This window comes from Larimichthys crocea, chromosome VII, assembly GCF_000972845.2.
Source record: "Larimichthys crocea isolate SSNF chromosome VII, L_crocea_2.0, whole genome shotgun sequence".
Taxonomy (NCBI): Eukaryota; Metazoa; Chordata; class Actinopteri; family Sciaenidae; genus Larimichthys; species Larimichthys crocea.
This window is the reverse complement of record NC_040017.1, coordinates 13595895-13617121: the sequence shown is the minus strand read 5'-3', so window position 1 is coordinate 13617121 and position 21227 is coordinate 13595895. Positions and strand designations below refer to the sequence as shown.

The window sequence follows — 21227 nt, the reverse complement described above, 5'->3', positions numbered from 1 at the left end:
CCTAAGGATAGAAAATTCCATAACACAAATTACCATTAATATTATTATTATTGATTATTTTGATGATTGGTTAATACAAATGTGTTTTTCTCTTTGAGTCTCTTTTATTTTATTTTATCTTTTTGCTATTTTACCATTATTTATTTTTAATGGGTTTTATTTTATTTCTTATTTTTATTCTATTTTATTTTAGTTCAGTGTGTTTTTTAACCTGCCTCCTTATAATAGGGTGGAGGTAGTTGTTAGGGTGGAGGGCTGGGAGTGGATTGTGTTCCATATTTTGCATGACAAGTGCTATACAAATAAAGTTTGATTGAACGATTGATTGATTGATTGATTGATTGATTGATCGATACTGCGGTGTAGTCTTCTTGGACTACATGTCAACACTTGTCGGCAGCGCTTTTTCTTTCTTTTTTTTTACGACACTTAACAAAAACATTCACGACAGTGTCATGGCGGCGCAGGGAGTCAGTTTTGAGAGTTCGCGCAGCATCGACGAGAGAAAGGACAGCAAGCGACAGGCACGACAAGAGGCGATAGAAAAGGTACGACCGTCAGCGCCTCGGTGAACACACCCGGTGCCCGGAGGTCCGTTGTCGGTTAAATCGCGGCTTGTTGTGCTCGAATTAAAAGCTAACGAGCTAGGCAGGCTAACGGCTAACGTCGCGGTAACGTTGGGAACGGTCTAACGGCTCTAACGGCTCTAACGGCTGTGCCGCCTCGTTATTCACGGTGTAAACTTTTATCTCTGTGTCTCTTTCCACCTCTCCCTCTCTTGTTTGAAAGCGGACAGCAGCCTGTGTGTCTTCACATGAGCCTGATACGTGTTAAACTGCAGGATATTACAGGGCAAACGCTGAGGGAGGCAGATAGGAGACTTAAAGGTTAGGACAGCACATCACATGTGTACACAGGTGTTTACCCGTGTTGTTATCTCGTCGTGCTGCAGCTGTGTTTGCACCGGCTCATGGCAGATGATGTTTCCCTGTAGATGAGCACTAAAGCTCGTAAAACACATTTATCTGCCCGCCTCACATGTGCTTGTGCCCTGAAGTTTAAAGAGGACCAGGCTCATAATGACTTGAGGACACATTAGTGTCACTGTGTCCGGGAGATAAATTAAATTCATGCAGCCATTAGATGCTCAAATATTTGAAAATCATAACCCTTATTGTTCCCTTTTTGTAATGAGAAAGATATCTCTGTTTACCTTTTTTGTTGCTTTAAACTCATTATTCCTCTTATTTCTGTCGTGTCAGGCCAAGCAGCGGTACGAGAAGGAAGAGAGGAGGAAGGAGCTGAAGAGGCAGCGAGGGGAGGACACATGGATGCTCCCTGAGATCAACCAGAGGCTGCAGGAGATCGAAGACGTAAGATGCAAAGTGTTTCTCACTTGAAGTTCAAAGAGTACATTTAGCAACTTCTGCTGAAACACATCAAATCAAATCAAATCAATTTTATTTTTATAGCCTAAAGTCACAAAGTACATTTGCCTCAGAGGGCTTTACAATCTGTACAGGGAGTGACACCCTCTGTCCTTAGACCCTCGGTTCGAGTGAGGAAAAACTTGCCCACAAAAACCCTTTAACAGGGAAAAAATGTGGAAGAAACCTCAGGAAGAGCCACAGAGGAGGGATCCCTCTCCCAGGACGGACAGACGTGCAATGGATGTCACGTGTACAGGACAAATCAACACAAACATATTGTACAATTACAATAACTGACAAAATGACAATGAATCACAATGAATGATAAAAATGATTACAGTAACAGATATGGTAGTAATAATGACAGTAATAATATATGTAGTGGATGTCGTGCAGGATCACAGCAGCAGCCACGATCCACGAGAACCTGCTGGACGACAGAGCACAGAAACTCCGGGGAAGAAGTTTAGTTAGTAACATGCATTAATGAGACATGTCCATGGATGGATGGAGAGAGAGAGAGAGAGAGAGAGAGCGACAGAGAGAGAGAGAGAGAGAGAGAGGGTTTTCGGTAAGGGAGATGTGACTGCATCTTCAACCAATACCGTGCCTGGCTAGGCTACCCCCTTTGAACATTGCTGTTCATGCACACTTTAACCGCTGTTATGATTTACACTGAAACAATTATCCAGAGGATAAATAAGACGACTTTGATCATGATGATGTCCAACAAATTAGGGCTGCGTGTTCCCAAAAGTATGTTACTTTTGGGAACACACAGCCCTTAGTTGGTCTCGCATTATAGCGATGATAGTTGAACCCAAAAAAGAAACAAAACTGTAGATAAGATAAGATTATTCCTGCATAGTCGGTGTGATTAGAGGACCTTCTTAGTAACATACTAATGTTGCACTCCATCGACTCCCCTCAGGACGGTTCTGTGAAGAGCAAGAAGAAGAAAGAGAAGAAATCTAAAAAGAAAAAGGAGAAAAAGAAGAAGGCCAAAAAGGAGAAGAAGGCAGGAGGAGATGGCTCTAGTGACAGCTCTGAGGTGAGTTAATAACACTGTCAGTAGATCTTATTACGCGTTAATAACTCAAATAATTCAAAAGTAGCTTGTCTCCTGGACTAAATCATTCATAGTGAGTGGATTTTATTTATTTTTTTATTCAGTCTCTGTCGTTTATTAGTTTTCCATCCTAATATCTTCCTCTGTCCGCTCTCTATGTGTCAGGACTCGGGGGACGGGTGGGTTGAGGCTCAGCCTCAGACACAAGCAGCCAAAGCCTGGCAGGTTTCTGACGAGCCCAAGCCTTCAGAGAGCGACGCCCAGAATGTCCAGGTAACTTCCTCACCCTGAGTAATACTGATACTTAATAACATCAGACAAAGTTTGAGTCCAGTTTCACCAATGGAGGTCAACAGAGAAGAGAAAGAAATAGAGCATAAATGTCAAGAGGTCATATTGTGTCAGTTTTTGTACATACACACACACACACGATCTCTCAATCTATACATCTCTCTCTTTCTTCGTTGAACTCTCCACACTGTCTGTCTCCGTCTCCCCAGAGAGATGAATGGATGACCTTTGACTTCCTGGCAATGAAAACCACTTCCACAGCAGAGAAGAGGGCTGAGAAAGAACGACTGAAAGAGGAAGAGAGGGCAAAGGCTCAGGCCATTGAACAGGTGTGTGTGTGTGTGTGTGTGTGTGTGTGTGTGTGTGTGTGTGTGTGTGTGTGTGTGTGTGTATGTGTGTGTGTATGTGTGTGTACTGTGGTGCTTGTTCCACTGTTGGCCCTGCATGAGTGTGTGAGAGGGAGAGAAAGAGCACTCGTGTCTGTGTATGGATGAATTGCAAACTATATGGAAACACCGTGGTAGTCACTCTCCTCGTTTCACCAACTGTGTGGTTACCAAGGTAACAGAGGTTGGCCCCTCTTGGACAGCAGCATGCTGTGGTGTTAGTGTTTGTGTATTTTTTAGCATTTGTGTCCCCTGTGCTCTTGTCAGTATGCATAAATGATTCAAGTGTATGTTTTTTTTTTTGGGTTCCCTCAGGCTGGTTTGCACAAATTGGAGCTGAACCCGTACTGGAAAGATGGAGGAAGTGGTCTGCCCCCAGAGGAGAAAGCTAGCACTGCAGCAAGCAAAGGTAATGAGAGAGCTCAGTGTATTGATTTCCAAGAGTCAGGCAGCAGAATATTTTCCAGCTGTGTCAAATGCACTATAAACATCTTTTGATCTATTTATTCATTTTTGTATTCATTACTTTTCACCAACGCTGAAATTGTAGAAGAATAAACCAGCGTGGAGCTGCAGTATTGTATGTTGTTGTACATCACACACTGCTCATCCACTCACATTTACTTACAGCACTTAACTCTCTCCCTGCTGTCTGTTTTTCCACCCCATCCCTCCCTTGTTTCATTTCCTGTCCTTACCCCTTCTTCAGACCTTGTTTGTCTCATTCTCTCCTCTACGTTCTCCCTCCTTTTTTTTTTTTTTTTAAACCTAAGACCAACCAGCTTAAACCAATGATACAGTTGACCACTGCAATGATAACTATTATTATATTCACTCAAAAAGATTAAGCAACTTTAAAATAAATCCATTTATTTGCTGTTGTGGAGCTTTTGATTTGAGTTTCATTTTTAGCCGTCATAGAATTGTAGATGCTCAAATTTCTTTCAGGAAAATTTCTGTTGTTTTTTTTTTTTTCTTTATTTCTGAGGCAGCAGTGAATGATTCTTGGCATTACAGACAATCCCCACATTCAAAAAAATGATTTTTTGTGATTATGTCTGACAGTCACAGCCCAGCTCAACATGAAATGTTGTTCTGTCACAGTGGAGCTACAGTAAGTTGTAAGCTGTCGGGGGAATTTAAAAAATCAGAGAGGACTTTGAATTCAGTTATGCGTGCAGGAAAGTCAACATGGAGGTCTGACAAAAGAATGAGAGAACAGATAGAGCAAGGAAGAGATACTCAGACAGGCAGACAGACAGAAAAATAAGCTGTGTTAAGCTGACAAGCACATGCAGGTGTGTGTGCATGTGCCTCTTATCTCTACACAGCAAGTACAGTTCCCTCTGGAGTTGGAGCTTTATTCGAACAGCAAAGCAAAATAAACTGACACAAACACACACACACACCTTTGCTTACTTATCCCCTTCAAACTGTGTGCCAGATTGTGCACCTCATCTTGTGTTATAAGTTTGAGATGATGTTTGTGTATTTTTAACATTTGATCCATTTTTTTAAAATCCTGTTTTGGCCTTCATAAACCTTTTCTTTTTTTCCACCTACAGTTTGAAGCAGAAGTTACAGATGATAAAGCATTGTGAAGTAAATCAGATAGACAAGGCAAGGCAAGGCAAGGCAAGTTTATTTGTATAGCACAATTCGTACACAAGGCAATTCATAGTGCTTTACAGAGGCAAGGAAAGACATTTGACATTAAGACAAGCAATAGCAATAGAAATAAAAAAATAAAAAGAGAAGAAAATTTAATTAAAAACATCAGAATGTCATTTAAAATCATTAAAACAGCAAATTTGAAAACAATTTAAAACAATAAACGAATCACTGGATTATGATTAAAAATTCTTTAAAAGTTCTTTAAAAGAGCTCAGCCATAAGCACGTGAAAATAGAAAAGTTTTTAACCTGGATTTAAAAGTGCTAAGAGTTGGGGCTGATTTCAGTCCTGCTGGTAGTTTGTTCCAGTTGTGAGCAGCATAACTGCTAAATGCTGCTTTACCGTGTCTGGTTTGAACTCTGTGCTCCACTATCTGACTTGCGTCAGTAGATCTCAGAGCCCTACTGGGTCTATATTCTACTAACATTTCGTTTATGTATTGTGGGCCTAAACCATTCAGTGATTTGTAAACTAGTAGCAGAACTTTAAAATCTATTCTGTGGGTAACTGGGAACCAGTGTAAAGACTTAAGAACTGGGGTGATGTGTTCTGATCTCAGTGCTGACCTTGACTAAATGCTCTGGAAGTTTTATCTCTCTGGGAAGTTGCATAAACTGTTGTTTCAAGCATTAACTAATGTTTTTTTTTTTTTTTTTTTTTGCAACACACCAAGCTGGTTGTGTGTAACTGTAGTACTTCATATTTCAGATCCCTTTTTTGTAAACTCCCCAGTGAAGTAGCATTTAATTACCATTATTTTCATAAACTTGACTTAAGATTGTTTTTAGGATATGACTAACTCACTGAAGCTTTTGCTTTTTCCAGCTGCAGGCCCAGTAGTAAATGATGGAGGTCTGAGCTGGCTGAGGAAGAACTACCAGAGGATGAAGGAGCAGGCAGAGAGAGAGCAACGCAGCCTTGAGGATGTGGTGGCTGAAAGATACGGAGTGAGAACTGATGGCAGCGCTCACACATTCACGTGCACAATTTAGCACATTTGGTAACAGCTGAGGACGTTACACGATATTCAGTTTGTTGCTAATGTAGATTTAGACATATTATTCAGACTCATAGTTACTCTGACATAGTTACTCTGACTTTCATGTTACAGTTAGCCAAGGATGTACACACACTGTGGGCTCATACACCCTCACTACTGTGGAAGGAATGTGTGTCTAGACACCTTGTTTTATTATTAATCTCTTTGCTATCTGACCACACACACACACACACACACACACACACACACACACACACACAGAGTGTCCTTTGTTAAGTCAGTTTCAGCAGTGTCAGCATTTTTTGCCTCCAGCATTGAAACTGTCACTGTCAGAACATTTTGGTTTTATCGGCGTGTGTGCGTGCGTGCTTTCTTTTTTCTTTGTGAGAACTCAGCCTGTCACAGTGCTTCTCATATGTTTCTTCTAGTAAAGCAGAGACATCTTACATATTGTCATCACATCTTATCATGTACAACATATTCTTATTTAGTTTTTTTGTTTGTTTTGCACAATATTATCTTGATTATGTGTGTGTGTGTACGTTTGTCTGCTTTTGTGCAAATCTCTGACATTCTGCTTCATCAGTTGTGTTCAAGTACAAGCCTTGAACTGGTTTTCAGGCTGGCCAAGTAACGTTTTGCTTAACCGAGTGGACTCCTCTCAAAGCACATACATCTCAAGCTTCTTTAGTAGGTCACACCAGAGGCCAAGAAACTAAACCATGTCACAGTAACCTGCAGCAAATTATGAAACAAATGCACTTGCTATCCTATACATTTTTAGCCTTGCTTTTATATACATTGTTGGGACATTTTTCCAATATCAGAGAAAGTATTTAAGTGTTTTAATATGTATTGTGTTTCTCCTTTTTATAGTCCATGGAAGAGTTTCAGAAGAGACTTGCAGATGCCGAGAAAGCTGTCTATGGACAGAGGAGAGGAGGAGGAGGAGGAGCAGGAGGAGGAGGAGACGACAGAACGGCAAGAGGCGGGTGGAGGAAAGGGGAGAATGAGTCCAGAGAGAGATGGAGGAGAAATGAGGAAGATGGGGGAGAGCGAGATCGGTGGAGACGGAATGAAAGGGCAAGAGATTCATCACCCACAGACAGAGAGAGATACCGTGCTGGAAGAGATGAGGAGAGGGGAAGGCATCGAGACAGGGAGGAAGAGAGAAGTCGAGACAGAGACAGGTTTAGAGAGAAAGATAGAGATAGTAACAATGATAGAGAGAGAGATCGAGATAGAGGAAGAGACAGGGAGAGGGACAGAGATAGAGATGGTGAAAGAAATAGAGAAAGAGAGAGACCCAGTGTTTCTCCATCATCATCGGGAGATAATTGGAGCCACCGTTCTCCCTCTCTTGGGTCACTAAAAAGCCGCTTCCTCAAACCCTCAGAAGATGATGGCAGTGGTGAAGGTGGGTTGACGTCAAGGCCTTTTCTAATAGATTGCAGTAAGTAAATAGTATTTCGACAGCAGTAACTGCATTCTACAGTCACACATCAGCAACAACGTATCTGCTAACAGAAATCGGAAAACAAGTTATTTCATCAAATGTTATGCACAGTCTAACGTGGGATGAGCCTCAACATGCTTTCTATTGTCCCTGCGCAGCTTCAAAGCAACGCCTTCCCCCTGCACGGCCGTCTACAGGCTTCCTGAAACCCAGTTCTGACGATGAAGACTCTGGTCACAGTCATAGCAGCGTTCTAGCCTGGAAGAAGAGCAGCAATCCCGCCCGTGAAGCAGAAGGCATGGAAAAACCACAGCAGGAGAAAGAGAGTGATCCTGAGAAGACTGTAACCGCTCCTCAAGACAGTCTGCGGGATGATAAAGCCGCCGTCACGTCATCAAGGTTTTGAACTTGACACGACAGCATAAATCTGCATTGGGTCATGTTAATGTATTCATAACCCTACCAGATATTTTCTCACTGTACTCCCTTCCATGATTGTGTCTTCACATATGGACTTGATTAGCTTCAAGGGACCTGCCAGAACTCCTTATCCCCCTGTAAACATTCGTCTTGATATTCCTACAGAGACTCCCTCTGAACTCCGAGCCTTAACTCATATGTTATCTGTGCTATTTTTGTCTCAATTGCTACCTTTCCGCCATGTTTAGTCACAGATGTTTAAATATCTGCAACACACATGAATATTCTGTCTCATTTAAAGGGACACTAAACTGCAGCAGCACTCAGCGGCACACAAGCTCCAATATAGCACCATTATAGGCCAGATGTCGGAGTATCGCTGCTTTGTAAGGCCTCCTTAGTTGTTCTGTGTGTTGCCTCATTAGGCTAAGTTGTTTGGGTAAACCAGCACCCAGAACCCCTGCAGCCTGAAATGAGTCTGCAGTGTGGCAGCAGAATGAAATGAGGCTATGAGAAGTGTAATAGCCTAGAATGATGCTTCCCGGGCTGCAGTTCAGATCCTCCCAGGCAAGGCTGTAATGATCTCTGGGGGGGCACAAAGACTCAAATGAATCATAGCAGATGAACAGTGTGAGAGCTCCGAAGAAAACAACTAAATGGTTAAATTAAAAACTTCACAAATGAGTTTCCCATCAGAGTGTTTAGGACTATTATTAGGATGAAATAATTAAGTCATTAAATCCTGTTGTTCAGACGGTGGGTTATGGGGGGGAACCTGGAGGAGTGCTGAACAAGAGTAGACTATATGATGAGATGTTTGAAAGATATTATAAATAAATATATATAGATGTTATGAAAGATATAACTAGTATTATAGCTTAAACTGGTTAAGCGATACATACACATATATTGTAGATGAAATGAGGAAATGTTTGGTCGTACCTTTTGGCTTTCGGTTTTCCCTTCAAACTCCCATCTTCACGTTTACTCTAGGAGTGAGAGTGAAAGTGAGGAGGAAGAGGAGGAGGTTCCCCTGCTGACAGAGGAGGAGATGAACAGATTGGGAGCCAAACTGGTGAAGGCAGAGATCATGGGCAACACAGTGAGTATAAGTCAAATATTATTATGTTACAGCCAGTTAAGTGACTTATAGTGATGGTTTGAGATACTGATACCGTTATATTCCTTCACGATATATACTGTATATTATTGTCTTTAACAGCTGCTAACCGTGTATGTTTGCTGTTATTGTTTTATGGCCGTGCTCAGGTTAAACTCTGAACAATGCCATGTCAGAGTACGACTGGTGAACAGGACACTGCTGGGAAGAAACAGGGTCCTGTTTTCCCAGGCTATTAAATTCCAATTTGTGATATTGGATTAATATCAAAATCCAGCTTTTTTAGACTGTATCTGACGCTTCCTAGAATCACTTACCCAACTGTTAAAGCTAAAATAACGCAACTCTTTTGATTAAAAGTAATGTATTTATCTAGTGTAAGGATATAAACTGTGAACATTACTTTAAAGATACTGATCACAGATCAAATTTACAGTGCAATAATACGAGGTATTTATATATAACTCATTTCGCTAACATGCAGCTTTATGTATCTGATTTGCTCTTTCTCAACACATTTGCGTTGACTTCCTTTGCATGGATTCAACAACGCATCAGGGGATCCATTAATTTACAGCATTCATTGATCTGTGCACTTTACCCCCCTCCCCCCTCTGTCTTCTTTCACGTGTCAGTGCTAAGAGTGCTATTGGGATCTCTTATAGAGAGTGTTAAAGAGCTGTCACACTTACGTACACTCTATACACACACGCATACGCACACACACACAACACACTCTCACACTTTTAAAGTGTTATCAACCAGACATCCAGCATCTCCCTACACGACAAAGCAATCAAACCGATATTCCCAAACCTCTTTCTGTGTGTGTGTGTGTTAAGTGCCTCATGCAGTCATGCACTTCTCTTTCATGCCTTGTACATAAAGATATCGATATACTGTACGTCACGACAGGCTTAAGAGATTCTGTGTATGGCTGAGACAGATGTCCTCTGTAGTGTTTCTGTTTTCACTGAGTTCAGTTTTTTATCTGACAGCTGTCCAAATATACCAAAAATAGTCAGCTATATATTAAAATGCAGCCTATAAAACATTTCCTATTTACATATCTGCTAACATATACACCCATATGATATTTGTAAGGTAATCCAATAACAGCTTTGAATTTTAGAGTACAGTGTATCTGCAACAGGATAACAAAATCTGCCAAAGAAGCAGTTTCATTCTTATGTTTCCGTTATCACTGCAGTGTGTGTTTCCAAAAAAAAAACTTACTCTAATCTAAATGTGCAACCTTTTTACTTGAAGCATTTTTGTGTGTACGTTTGTTTCAGGCCATGGTCGAGAAGCTGAAATCACAGCTGGACGCAGCACAGAAAGCCAAAGAGAGCCACACTGCCCGAAGGAAGCTACAAGAAACCGCTAAGTCCAAGCAGGTCTGTAAATACTAGTCACTGTTTAGACTGCATTAGTTTTGCATGAGGTTTAGCAGACAGCATCCCACACAAAAATGAAAACATGACTACACTTTTTAAAATAAAATGGACTTTTTCTCCTCTCTAGTCTTTTTATCTGTCACTTTGTTATCTAAATACTGTTTTCTGTGAGCAGTTTTCCCTGTGCTCATATATACACAGCGCTATTTCCCCATATTTACTATATATCCAACACACCCTTCACTAAAACACACTGCAGATTTTCACATGTCTAATCGCATAAATTCCCAGATACAGACACCGTCCTAAATTGGATGTGTACTGTATAGTTGCTCTCAAATCATGCATAGATGTAAACACATGCAAACACAGGAACAGACACACACACGCACACACACACACAGACACACGCGCACACACACACACACACACACACACAGAATCTTCCTGTGTCAGATTTATCTGTTAGCTGCTTCTTTTTCCTCTCTCGTAGTCTAAATGCTAATCCAAACACTTAAGCCTATATCTTTTTTTAAACTACACACACACACACACACACACACACACACACACACACACACTCTCATCAGGTTACGGTAGCATTCATCTCTCTCACTGAGGGGCGGAAAAAGTGCCTCGCACACACTCGTCTTCAGATGAAACTAAATTCTCCTCTGTTACGTCTGACTGCTTTTAAAAGGAACTTGTTTGTTTGAGTCTTTTTGCTGCATGGCTTTCACGTCCTGCTGTCCGTATGGCAACGGCTCCTGTTTGGCATTTTTAGCAGATCCTAATGGGAAACAAATGTCTTTCCTACCAGGGGTCATTCAGAGTGTGCCCCTGTGTTTATGTGTGTAGGAGAACAAGAACGAAACCGAATGAGAACGGAGGTTAAGAGATTATATGTGCCATCCTGTCTGCGTTTGTAGTACAGGCAATTAACAAGAGAGCAATGGCAGCGCCTTGACACACCAGCACTGCTTCATCTCCCTTCTCTGGCATTGCATAGATAAATAAATGGAGGCCTATTTCTGATATGAGCCAACTCCAGACAACTTTTATAAACACATGAAAAGCAGATTATTTATACAACCTGCCATATATACTACCATTTGCAAGTTAGGCCAAGTTCATCCCCCACTAAGGTTGTCCCATCCAAATTAAAATACTATGGTGAAATCTTCAGTTCCATTTCAGAGAAAATATCATAATTCTTAAGTTTTAGTGCGCTTATCAGCTGAGAGGTACTTTGGCCCTCTTAGAGGTAGAGTGCCGTTGATTTGCACACATTTGAGATCCTTCCAGTCTGTCTTGTTATAGAAGAGTCTTTTGACTCTTATTGCCTGTCTGACCTGTCTGTATTTTACTATGCATGGAGCCTTTTAAAGGCCGAACTGCATCAGCTGAAGCAGAGAAAACTTTTTTTTTTTTTTTCCTCCTGACAGTTCAGTTTGATCTTCTCTCATCTTCTCTGCTACTCCCAACTTCTTCTCCATCTTTAACTGTAGGGTCGAACGTTTATCGGCTCTCTCTTCTGCATGTAATCAATCTCAGTGACAACTCCCAACTCCCGTTTTTCAGTGGGCGATACATAAATGAGACACAGTCAAGTATCTCAAATGTGTGCAACTCAGGCTTCAGTTCATTAATGCAGCTCTTTTATTTATTTTTTTCTCCTAAAAACTTACAAGTGCTCTTTACAAACACGTAGGAACAACTTTAATCCAGCTAAGTGATCATACGCAGAAAGTATGAATATATTTACAAAACTGAGTGATTGGTTTTAATGGTTATGTTGAAATATTTTGTCCTGTGAACAGATTAAATGCAGCTCTTTCAATAACTAGTCACATTTCAGGTTGATTTAGGTTCAAATGCCTGACAGCCCATCTTTTCTCCTCCTGCTCCCTGATACACAGCTGCTGCTATGAATGTGACACATTTCCAAATGCGGATTGTTAAATTCACCCTCATCTCCTTTATTGATCTCCTCCAATATGACACTTAGAAGTTCTCTAAAATACACAGACAAGACAGAGTTCAATTGCACAATACAAGACTAAATTCAACACATCTCTTTATGTGTTCTAAAGTCATGTAACCATGAACATGTCTACTATTGTAGTCATTTTTACCTCAACAAGATTTTTGTTTTGTTTTTCAAGGTCACAGGTCGCTCCAGTGAAGACCAAGAAATCCTGCTATTCAGGACTGACCAATCAGGCCGCGCCTGGCCAGTCAACGCTCCCTCTGGACCTCAGGAGCCCCACGGAGGACGACGGAAGAAGAAAGCGGTAAAGAGAGAGGAGTGACAGGTGTTAGAACAGTGACAAAAAAAAAGACAGGTCGGAAGGTTTTCTACAAATGATTTGAAACCATGAAAATGCACTGCTGCGAGAATAAAATCCGCACCAAAGGCAGAGGATATTATTGATGCTGCACATTGTTGCAACTAGAAGACAGAGGTATTGAGAAAAGGGGGGGGCAAATGAGCCAATTGAGAGGTTTGTGTCCTGCTATTTGTTCCTTGTCATTTGGTATTCATCAGAGTGTGTAATGAGAGCATCGACTCCACCTGACTCCGAGTTGAAACGTGTGTAATGTAAACAAAGCTCTGCAGTCCATTCTCTGTTTATGGTTATTATAAATTTATGAAGTGGCTGAGTCTCCGTTACTGTCTGTCTGGCTCTCTGTTTCTCTGTGTTAATCTTTCCAAGTTGTCGATCTGTTTTCCGCCTCATACTCATTCTCACCGTCTCTCACTTCTCACATCTCCCCTTTTTGGATGTGATTTGAATAGATTTTAAGATTGTGTTGCTTTTTTTAACATTTCCCCGATCACATTGTGTGTCTGACGTTCCTATCTCTTCCCATCTCCCTTCAGATCGAGACTCACGTTGACGGAGAGCGTGTGCGCTACTTCCAGGATGATGACAATGTGGGTCTGAAGGAGATGGTGAGGAGGGAGAAGATGAGCTCTGCACAGGATCAGAATGCCCTCTATTCTCGCATGGCTGCCAAGGTAAGAAAGCCTTACTGCAACCTCGCAGCTGCTGGGCAGCAACACAGACAACCATGGATGAACAGTGTGACCAGGAATTAGGATGCCCTGTGGCAAAGCAACTTTTCCCTAAAAGCTTGAAACCTGCTTCGATGTTTACTAGTTTACTTTTGCTGCATTGCTGCTGTCTGTAGATCAGCTGACTAGTGTGAAACCATCGACTAGACTGTGTCTGTGCACCCACTAAGCCATTCCCACTCCCACCCACTCAGAAAATTCGGCTTCATAGCATGGTGAGAGGTAAAAAACTCCACCAGTTATCTTTAAGTTATTGACCATTGACCTTAGCAAACCCAACTTCTTCTGGCTTAGACCAGTTATTCCCCAGCCTGGTGACACAAGAGCAAGTTTTTCACAGTCTGGTGACCTCAGAACTGATAACTGTTCTCAAAAGATTGCAGCTTTAAACTGCAGTCATGGAGTCAGTGATGGCGTGCTAATAACACTTAACTTTAATCAAACATAGTCAAAGCAGTCAGATTGCATTAATTTGCAAAACGGAAGCCGCTTGATTGTTTAAAAATGTTTTTGTTAATTAGATTTCTTTTATCTTTGAATCCTTAAAGCACACCTGGGGTTGCCCTGTAGCACGCTGGCGAAACCAACGCTCTGGCCCCCGTGGGTTTCCGTATTTTCAGCGAGCTCAGGCTGCTGTTTTCCACTTTCTTCTGCTGGTTTCTTCTCTGTCAGATTGGACGCCACCTCAGCGTTAGTCAGAGAATTATGTGTACTCAGCACAGTGGCAGCTTCAGTTTTTGGAGCGAATACAAAGAGATGTTTGGTTTATTGTGGACACAGAAGTTTAGCTGGGTTGAAAATAACAAATCGATACAGTTCAGAACTGTTTGTACCTGAAGTTGCCAAACTTGAGTAAGGCGGATCGAGTTGGCTTTTGTCCGATGTTGCAGTCTGTCATACCTAATATGGAAGTGTATCTAGATAACATTTTATATATTTTTTAAATCGTCACTTGATTTGACTTTGACTTTGACTTTGAACTGCAATTTATGCAGCTCAAACAGAAATACATTAACATATGTATATAATGTGTACAGAATTACTTCCTACAGTGGCTGGATCCAGTTTCTGGTCAGCAGAATATCTGGATTTGTTTCCTAACAAACCTTTTATCTCTCCTGACTCCTGTTTTATTAGCAAAGAGAAATTAAAAGGTGATTTTTAGCCACTGGCAGTAGATTAGATCACTTGTAATTGAATACTTGATAGAAACAACAGAGGGGTGGTCAGCACAGATAATGTTGCTCCACCAAGACATGTTGGAGGTTGCATTGGTTGATCAGTGAGGTTTGGTAAATGAATCACCCATCCCCCCCTGCTAAACACACACACACGCATACATATATATTTGTATATACACGCACACACACTCTCTCTCTCCTTCTGTGTGCTTGAAAGTGATGTACAGTAGCAGATGGGTGTTGGCAGGTTGTGGTGTGCCCGTCAGTCTATCAGCAGACTGCACTTTTCCACGAGACACATTTCCCGCGTTCCTTCTCCTCTTTTCTTCTTGTTTACTTCTCTCTCTGTAGGTAGGAATATGGCAACAACTAGTGTGAAAATCCCACTGACAGGTGTGCTACTTTCTGCGTGTGTGTGTATGTCTGTGTATGTCTGTGTATGTGTGTGTATGTGTGTGTATGTGTGTGTATGTGTGTGTATGTGTGTATATGTGTGTGTGTGTGTGTGTGTGTGTGTGTGTGTGTGTGTGTGTGTGTGTGTGTGTGTGTGCATGCATGAAAAGGAAGCATTAATAAACAAAGGGATGGATGAGTTGCCATGGCAATAAAAAAAGACATGCTTTAGCCCCGTCCATGTTTTTCCTTTCCCCGACTTTCTCTGCCCTCACTCTGCGTATAAAAATATATACACACACACATACACATTTGTTCTGCACCTACAAAGAGTGACACTAAAAATACATATACAGTTACCATGGCAGGGCTTCTATAAATACCAGTTTTATCCATTGGTCAGAGGCAGAGTCTGTTAAGTTAGCAGACTAGCATTGTCTGGAGATTTAGTGTGGTGTATTTTTAATAAAACATGAGTAGTGTGCCAGACATATGTTAATCCCTTTCACTCAACTGCTACATGCTGAAATTCACAATCTATAATTTAAGTTGCATCAAGAATGTGTCCATTTCTCATTAGCTAAGACTGATGGAGCACAGACGATAATTTCTTACTGCCATATTGTGCCCAATTAGTCTTCATGTAAGTGTGTGTGTGCGTGTGTGTGTGTGCGTGTGCGTGTAAGAAAATAAAACTGTAACCCTGCTGCACACTTAAGTGAAGTCCTTTGCACACACTCACTCCTACACACACACACTCACACACACACATTCCCTCCCACACTGTCACTAAACTAATCCAATTTTCACTCTCACTCACACACTCACTCCTACACAGCGAGTCATACACACACACACACTTCAGCCGTGCTTGCCACTCACTCTCTCTCTTTCTCTCACACACACACACACACAGATTCCAACCTGTTGCCTGGTTGCCATGGTGACAAGACTCAGACGTAGAAACAGCAGAGTCGATGCTCGCCGTCCTGCCTTACACTGTTAATGCGCACCGACCAACTTACATACAGGGCAGCACAGGCACATCACTCACTCTCTCACACACACACACACACACACACACACACACACACACACACACAGAATATGGCGTATAAACGGCACAGATGGTAATATTGCGTCAGCACCTCCATACACCAGTTAGTAAAGCTTTCAGCCAGTTTCTAGGGACAGTCAGTATCTCTACAGCAGTTTTTTAATGATTACTTTCGTTCATGTCTCAAAATCTTTTATTGTTTTAAACCTGAAATGAAAAGTCAAAGTCTCCTTGTTGATAAAAAAAATATCCATAATTTCGTTAAATACACCACAAAAAGAAGCACAGACTGTGATTATTTATATGTTAGCATGTTCCCACATTTGACCAAGAATGATTACACTCCTGTTTTAACACACCACTCACCAATTTCTTCTCTCTTCTCTCCGTCTCCTCTTGTCATCCCCGTCGTCTCCCATCGCCACCACCTCTTACTCTACTCCGCTCTCCAGATGATGGGGAAGACAGATGGTGACAACTACACGCTGGATGACATGTTTGTGTCGGGCGCGGCGCAGCGGGAGGGCGAGGGGAGGGAGGAGGAGAGGATGAGGAACCAAGCCATCGGTGAGAGTAGGAGGCTGGCTGCCTCCATGGAGAAATGCCAGCACTGCTTCAGCAGCCAAGAGCTCCAGAAGCACCTCATCGTGGCAATAGGGAGCAAGGTAAGAGATCATGAATGTGCGCTGTTTTGGGACAGGGTACAGGAATTTGTGCTGGAACCATTAGTTGCTTAAGTGATTTGTCAGTCAACAAATGTCATAATTTGATTGTTGAAGTCATTTATTAAGCAAAATCGCCAATCATTTACTGCTTCATGCCTCTCAGATACGATGATTTGTAATTTTTGTCCTGAAATTGGGCTGCAGCAAAACCTGTTTTCATGATCAATTAAAATGTTTTTAATCAGTATTTTCTCAATAAATTGAGAAATCATTTGGTCTAAACAATGTTGAAAAATCTCCCAGATATTTTGCTTCATCGTATCATTATGAAGTAAAATTTGTTTGCACGGTGTAATGACTATAAAATAAAGGTTCCCTGCTGGCCTTACTTTCATAACGCAATTCTGGGGCACGACATTTCCCTCGATTGATGACACATATAGAAAGATGAAATAAATTATGTTAATGTTACTCCCCCCTCCATGAAAATCTTGACAATTTCAGTTTACCTCCTTAGCAAACTTGCTTCTGTCTTCTCTTTTGTTTCCAAAGTGGTCTTGATAATTGGCTAGGCTAGGATTACTTTCTATACAACAGGGATGCATCACTGTGAAACACAATTAATTTTCCAGTCGTAGAAGAATAAAGAACCAGAAAATATATATACATTTTTTTTCTTAAAAGATGGCTGAAACAATGACTTGATTCTTAAAATTGTTGCCAATTAATATTCTGTAAATCGATAAATACATAATTCGGCAAATCATTGCAGCTCTAAATTAAAACACTGATCCTTAAACTGACAGATATGAAAACAAGATATATATTAGCCTGTTATGTGTGTGTCATCTCGTGTCCAGGTGTATCTCAGCCTGCCTGCGGGGGTGTCGATGACAGAGGGTCACTGTCTCATCTGTCCTCTCCACCATCACTGCTCCGCCACGGCGCTGGATGAGGATGTCTGGTCAGAAATGCAGGTCAGCCAGTCAGCGCTCTTGTCTCGTCAATCCAAGCTAAAGTGACACATTCTTTCACCGTCAGTTCACAGCAGTGGCTGATATAATCCGAACCAAACGCTGCTTTCATTTTCAATGTTTACTTCAAACAAGAATGATTTCAAAATTTAATTGAGTTCACCACTGTGCTGCTTTGCCGTCCTCAGCTGTTCCGGCGTACTTTGGTGCGGATGTTTGAGTCCCAGGAGCTGGACTGTGTGTTCATGGAAACACACATGAACCCACGAAAACGACGACACATGGTCCTAGAGTGTATCCCACTGCCACGAGAGTTGGGCGATATGGCTCCTATATACTTTAAGGTGTGTGTCTGGAAAAGTTCATTTTGTCAGGTTTCTTACTGGAAACAAGTATTTTAGTGATAGGTTTGTGATGTGATGTGATACAACATCTGTGTGTGTGTGCGCTTTCAGAAAGCTATCATGGAGTGTGATGAGGAATGGGCCATGAACAAGAAGGTTGTCGACCTCTCTTCGAAAGACGTCCGCCAAGCTGTATGCTCCTTTTTGTCTTCTACAATATTAATAAATATCATATTTGGTTTTCTCGACCTTTTTTCTCATTTCCTACCTTTCTCTGTCCTTTCTGTCCTTGTACCCTCTCATCCTTGTTAATTGTTTGTTTAATGCCTTTAAGGTTCCTCGTGCTCTGCCCTACTTTGCTGTAGACTTTGGACTCCAGGGAGGTTTTGCTCATGTCATTGAAAACGAACAGAAGTTCCCCCATTACTTCGGCAAGGTCAGTCTGTGCATTAAGGCTGTTATACTTGGTATGTCATTATATCTCCAAGTAGAAGTCACTCTCATTTGGATCTAGAACTTTACAGTGCATGTGTGCAACAACTGACTTTAAGTTAATTTTACAACACATTTTTTCCAATGTGATCAATCCCACTTTCCATCACAGGAAGTAGTTGGAGGCATGATGGACTTGGAGCCGCGACGTTGGAGGAAGATGATTAGAGAGAATTTTGACGATCAGAGGAAAAAAGTCCTGCAGTTCGCACAGTGGTGGAAACCGTACGACTGTACCAAGACCGAGGGCTAGCTAGAGAAACACACGCACAGGAATTACATTAACGATCCAGAATTTGATGTAAAATTCCTAAAAATTAGAATGAAAACATTTTTACTTAAATAAAGATTTTGTTTTATAAAATGAGTTTGATTGATGTATTTGTTGTTATTTTTGTTACATGCTAGAAATAGTTTCATGTCACAATTTCTTTGCATTGACAAGACCTTAATCTTATTCCCCCATGGTGCATTCATGCACAATCTAAAAATTACAGACCTTACAGAGAGAAGTTTGTTCAAATAAACATGTAATACAATACACATACAGTGCTTAACAAATGTATTAGACCACCACACAGTGTAAGGTTTATGCCACAGCTGTGCTAAATTAACAGGATTGGTAATTACCAAAATATCACCTGTATGTAGAAGCTCTGTAAACAAAATGATATTCTTAATGCTAAAATATAATTAAAAATAATATATTTCTTGGTTAAGATGTCAAACTATACTTATTTACTTGCTTTCATGAACAGAAGAATTATTAGTTTTAGTGGTTGTATGTTATGCTTGATTCATTTCTGACCTCTCAGAGATACCCGGTGCTCAAATTTAGGTATAAAAGGTGAATTCAGTTTGAAATTCATCATTCCTGTTCAAAATGGTAAAACGTTGAGAGCTCACTGAAAATGAAAGAGGCCGCATTAAAGCACTTCATGTTGCTGGATGGTCTCTGACAGGTGTTTTAATACATTTGTTAAGCACTGTATATGATTTTGATGATAATAATAGTTCACATGCAGTTACATTTGTGGATAGCAGAGCATCTGTGAAGACATGAATTAGAACTCTGTTTGTCTTGTCAATACTGACCTTCCCTGCTCGCCAGCCCTGGGATTTAATTTCTTACTCTTGCCCCATGATCCTCTGCAGCTGTCACTTAATTCTAAGAGGTTTCAGTGTCATCTCAGCCACGTGTGCGAGCGTATACACAAGCAATACATGAGCAATCAGCCACCTTAGCCCCGGCATGTGACCTCGTCATTTTTTTTCTCTTTTCAGCTGTTGGCTCTTTGTTGAGCTCATCTCTTCGGGGATTCACTTTATTTGCAGGTGTCGCCTCAGATACCATGTGGTGCATAGGTGCAGATGGTTAGTGCTGAATTTGTGTGAATCACTAAAGATGATTTGCTTTTTATTGCGCTATTTGTATATGTGGTCACAGGGGTAAGCTTTAGAATCATCCTTGCTGTAAATGGAGACAGCGTTCTCCTTAATGAATCAATCCCTCTTATCAGAAACCTAAGGGAGATACCATCCGAGAGAGTCATAGAGATAGATCCCACAGGTAGTTGTTATAAAGGCTCATCTCTTCTATAATCATCATTTGTGATGTATTCCACCCTCCATGAGCATATCTCTCTTTATGCAATTTGATTACTTTCTGTCCCTTGAGATTTTAATATATCCTGTAAAGTATTTCTAATGTTCATAGAAGGGAAAGGACCATCACGCTGCACTATTTGTCCATCTACTGGGATGTAGTGTTGGCTCTTGTATGGCTCTGTAGTCTCTTGAACACATACAACATGGGGATTTTCATATATGAAACTATTGTTAAAGCAACATTGTGTAGAAATTAGTATTTTTATGATTTTAGCACCCCCAGTTTCAGAGTTCAATACCACTGTCATAAATATGGACAGCTGTACACATGTATTTATATTACTTATGATCAAAAACTAAAAAGTCAAAAAACTTAGCTAACAGCCAAACTTCAAGCAAGTGCAGCAACACAAGTCATAGCAGACAGATAATATTACTTGCTAGTCCAACAGCAAGAAGCCCAGCTCGGCATCTGTCTTTCAGCCTTTATTTCACCAAGCTCTAAAAGTCAGTCCCAGATTTACTCTTGTCTGGCGGCTTCTCGTTTGGTTCTTTTCTGTTCTTAGCGTTCTTCGTCTATATCATTAAGTCCATAGAGGCTGCTGCTCCTGGTTAGATTCCCCGCTTGCCCAACTCCGATTCTGGCAAGACACCAGAAAACCTCCTTTTCCCTATGGTCCAAAATGCCTGTGGTACAAACACTAACACTCCCCTGGTGCTCCGAGCTCACAGTCCAAGCAGGCCGGCTAACAAACTGAACTAATAGCAGCTAACAGCAGCTACAGTTCACAGCGGTTTACTGTCCATCAGGAAACTCTGTAAATCACAGAGAGTTGAGGCACAGTAGCTGATGGATATCAGAGGGAAAGCAAGAGGGAAAAAATATATGTCCCAGCTTTAATCAGAGAAATATTTGGTTGTGTGTGTGATTTAGTGCCATGAAGTGTTACATATTTCTGGTGGGTGATCTTACCCAGAGCACAAAGTTACACAGGCAATGACAGAAACAGCATTCACCTGATTACAAGTCAGTATAGCATCAAAATGATTTTCAATCTGTTTTATGGTAGAAAAGTTACATAATATTCCTCAGTTTGCACTTATTTCAAGTCACATTGAATATGAGTGTGACCTAATGTTTTTTCTGTTGAGAGGGACAGTACATGCTGGCAGCAGGGAAATCAGACCTGT

The 21227-nt window shown here is 41.1% G+C and overlaps 1 protein-coding gene across 2 annotated transcripts; it reads left to right on the top strand.

Moving 5' to 3' along the window:
* Positions 1-360: 360 nt before the first annotated feature.
* On the top strand, positions 361-18794 carry cwf19l2 (CWF19 like cell cycle control factor 2). Of its 2 annotated transcripts, none has more exons than XM_027280472.1 (19): positions 361-548; positions 1263-1373; positions 2362-2481; positions 2665-2772; positions 3000-3119; positions 3492-3585; positions 5676-5797; positions 6727-7267; positions 7465-7705; positions 8720-8828; positions 10142-10243; positions 12409-12537; positions 13128-13265; positions 16406-16618; positions 17479-17595; positions 17781-17936; positions 18048-18128; positions 18271-18372; positions 18541-18794. In XM_027280472.1, the coding sequence occupies exons 1-19, from the start codon at positions 381-383 to the stop codon at positions 18679-18681; spliced, it is 2913 nt and encodes a 970-aa protein (XP_027136273.1). In that variant the 5' UTR covers positions 361-380; the 3' UTR covers positions 18682-18794. The 2 variants fall into 2 exon arrangements, with proteins under 2 accessions (XP_027136273.1, XP_027136274.1); XM_027280473.1 differs by lacking the exon at positions 361-548 and adding an exon at positions 704-887.
* Positions 18795-21227: the final 2433 nt, after the last annotated feature.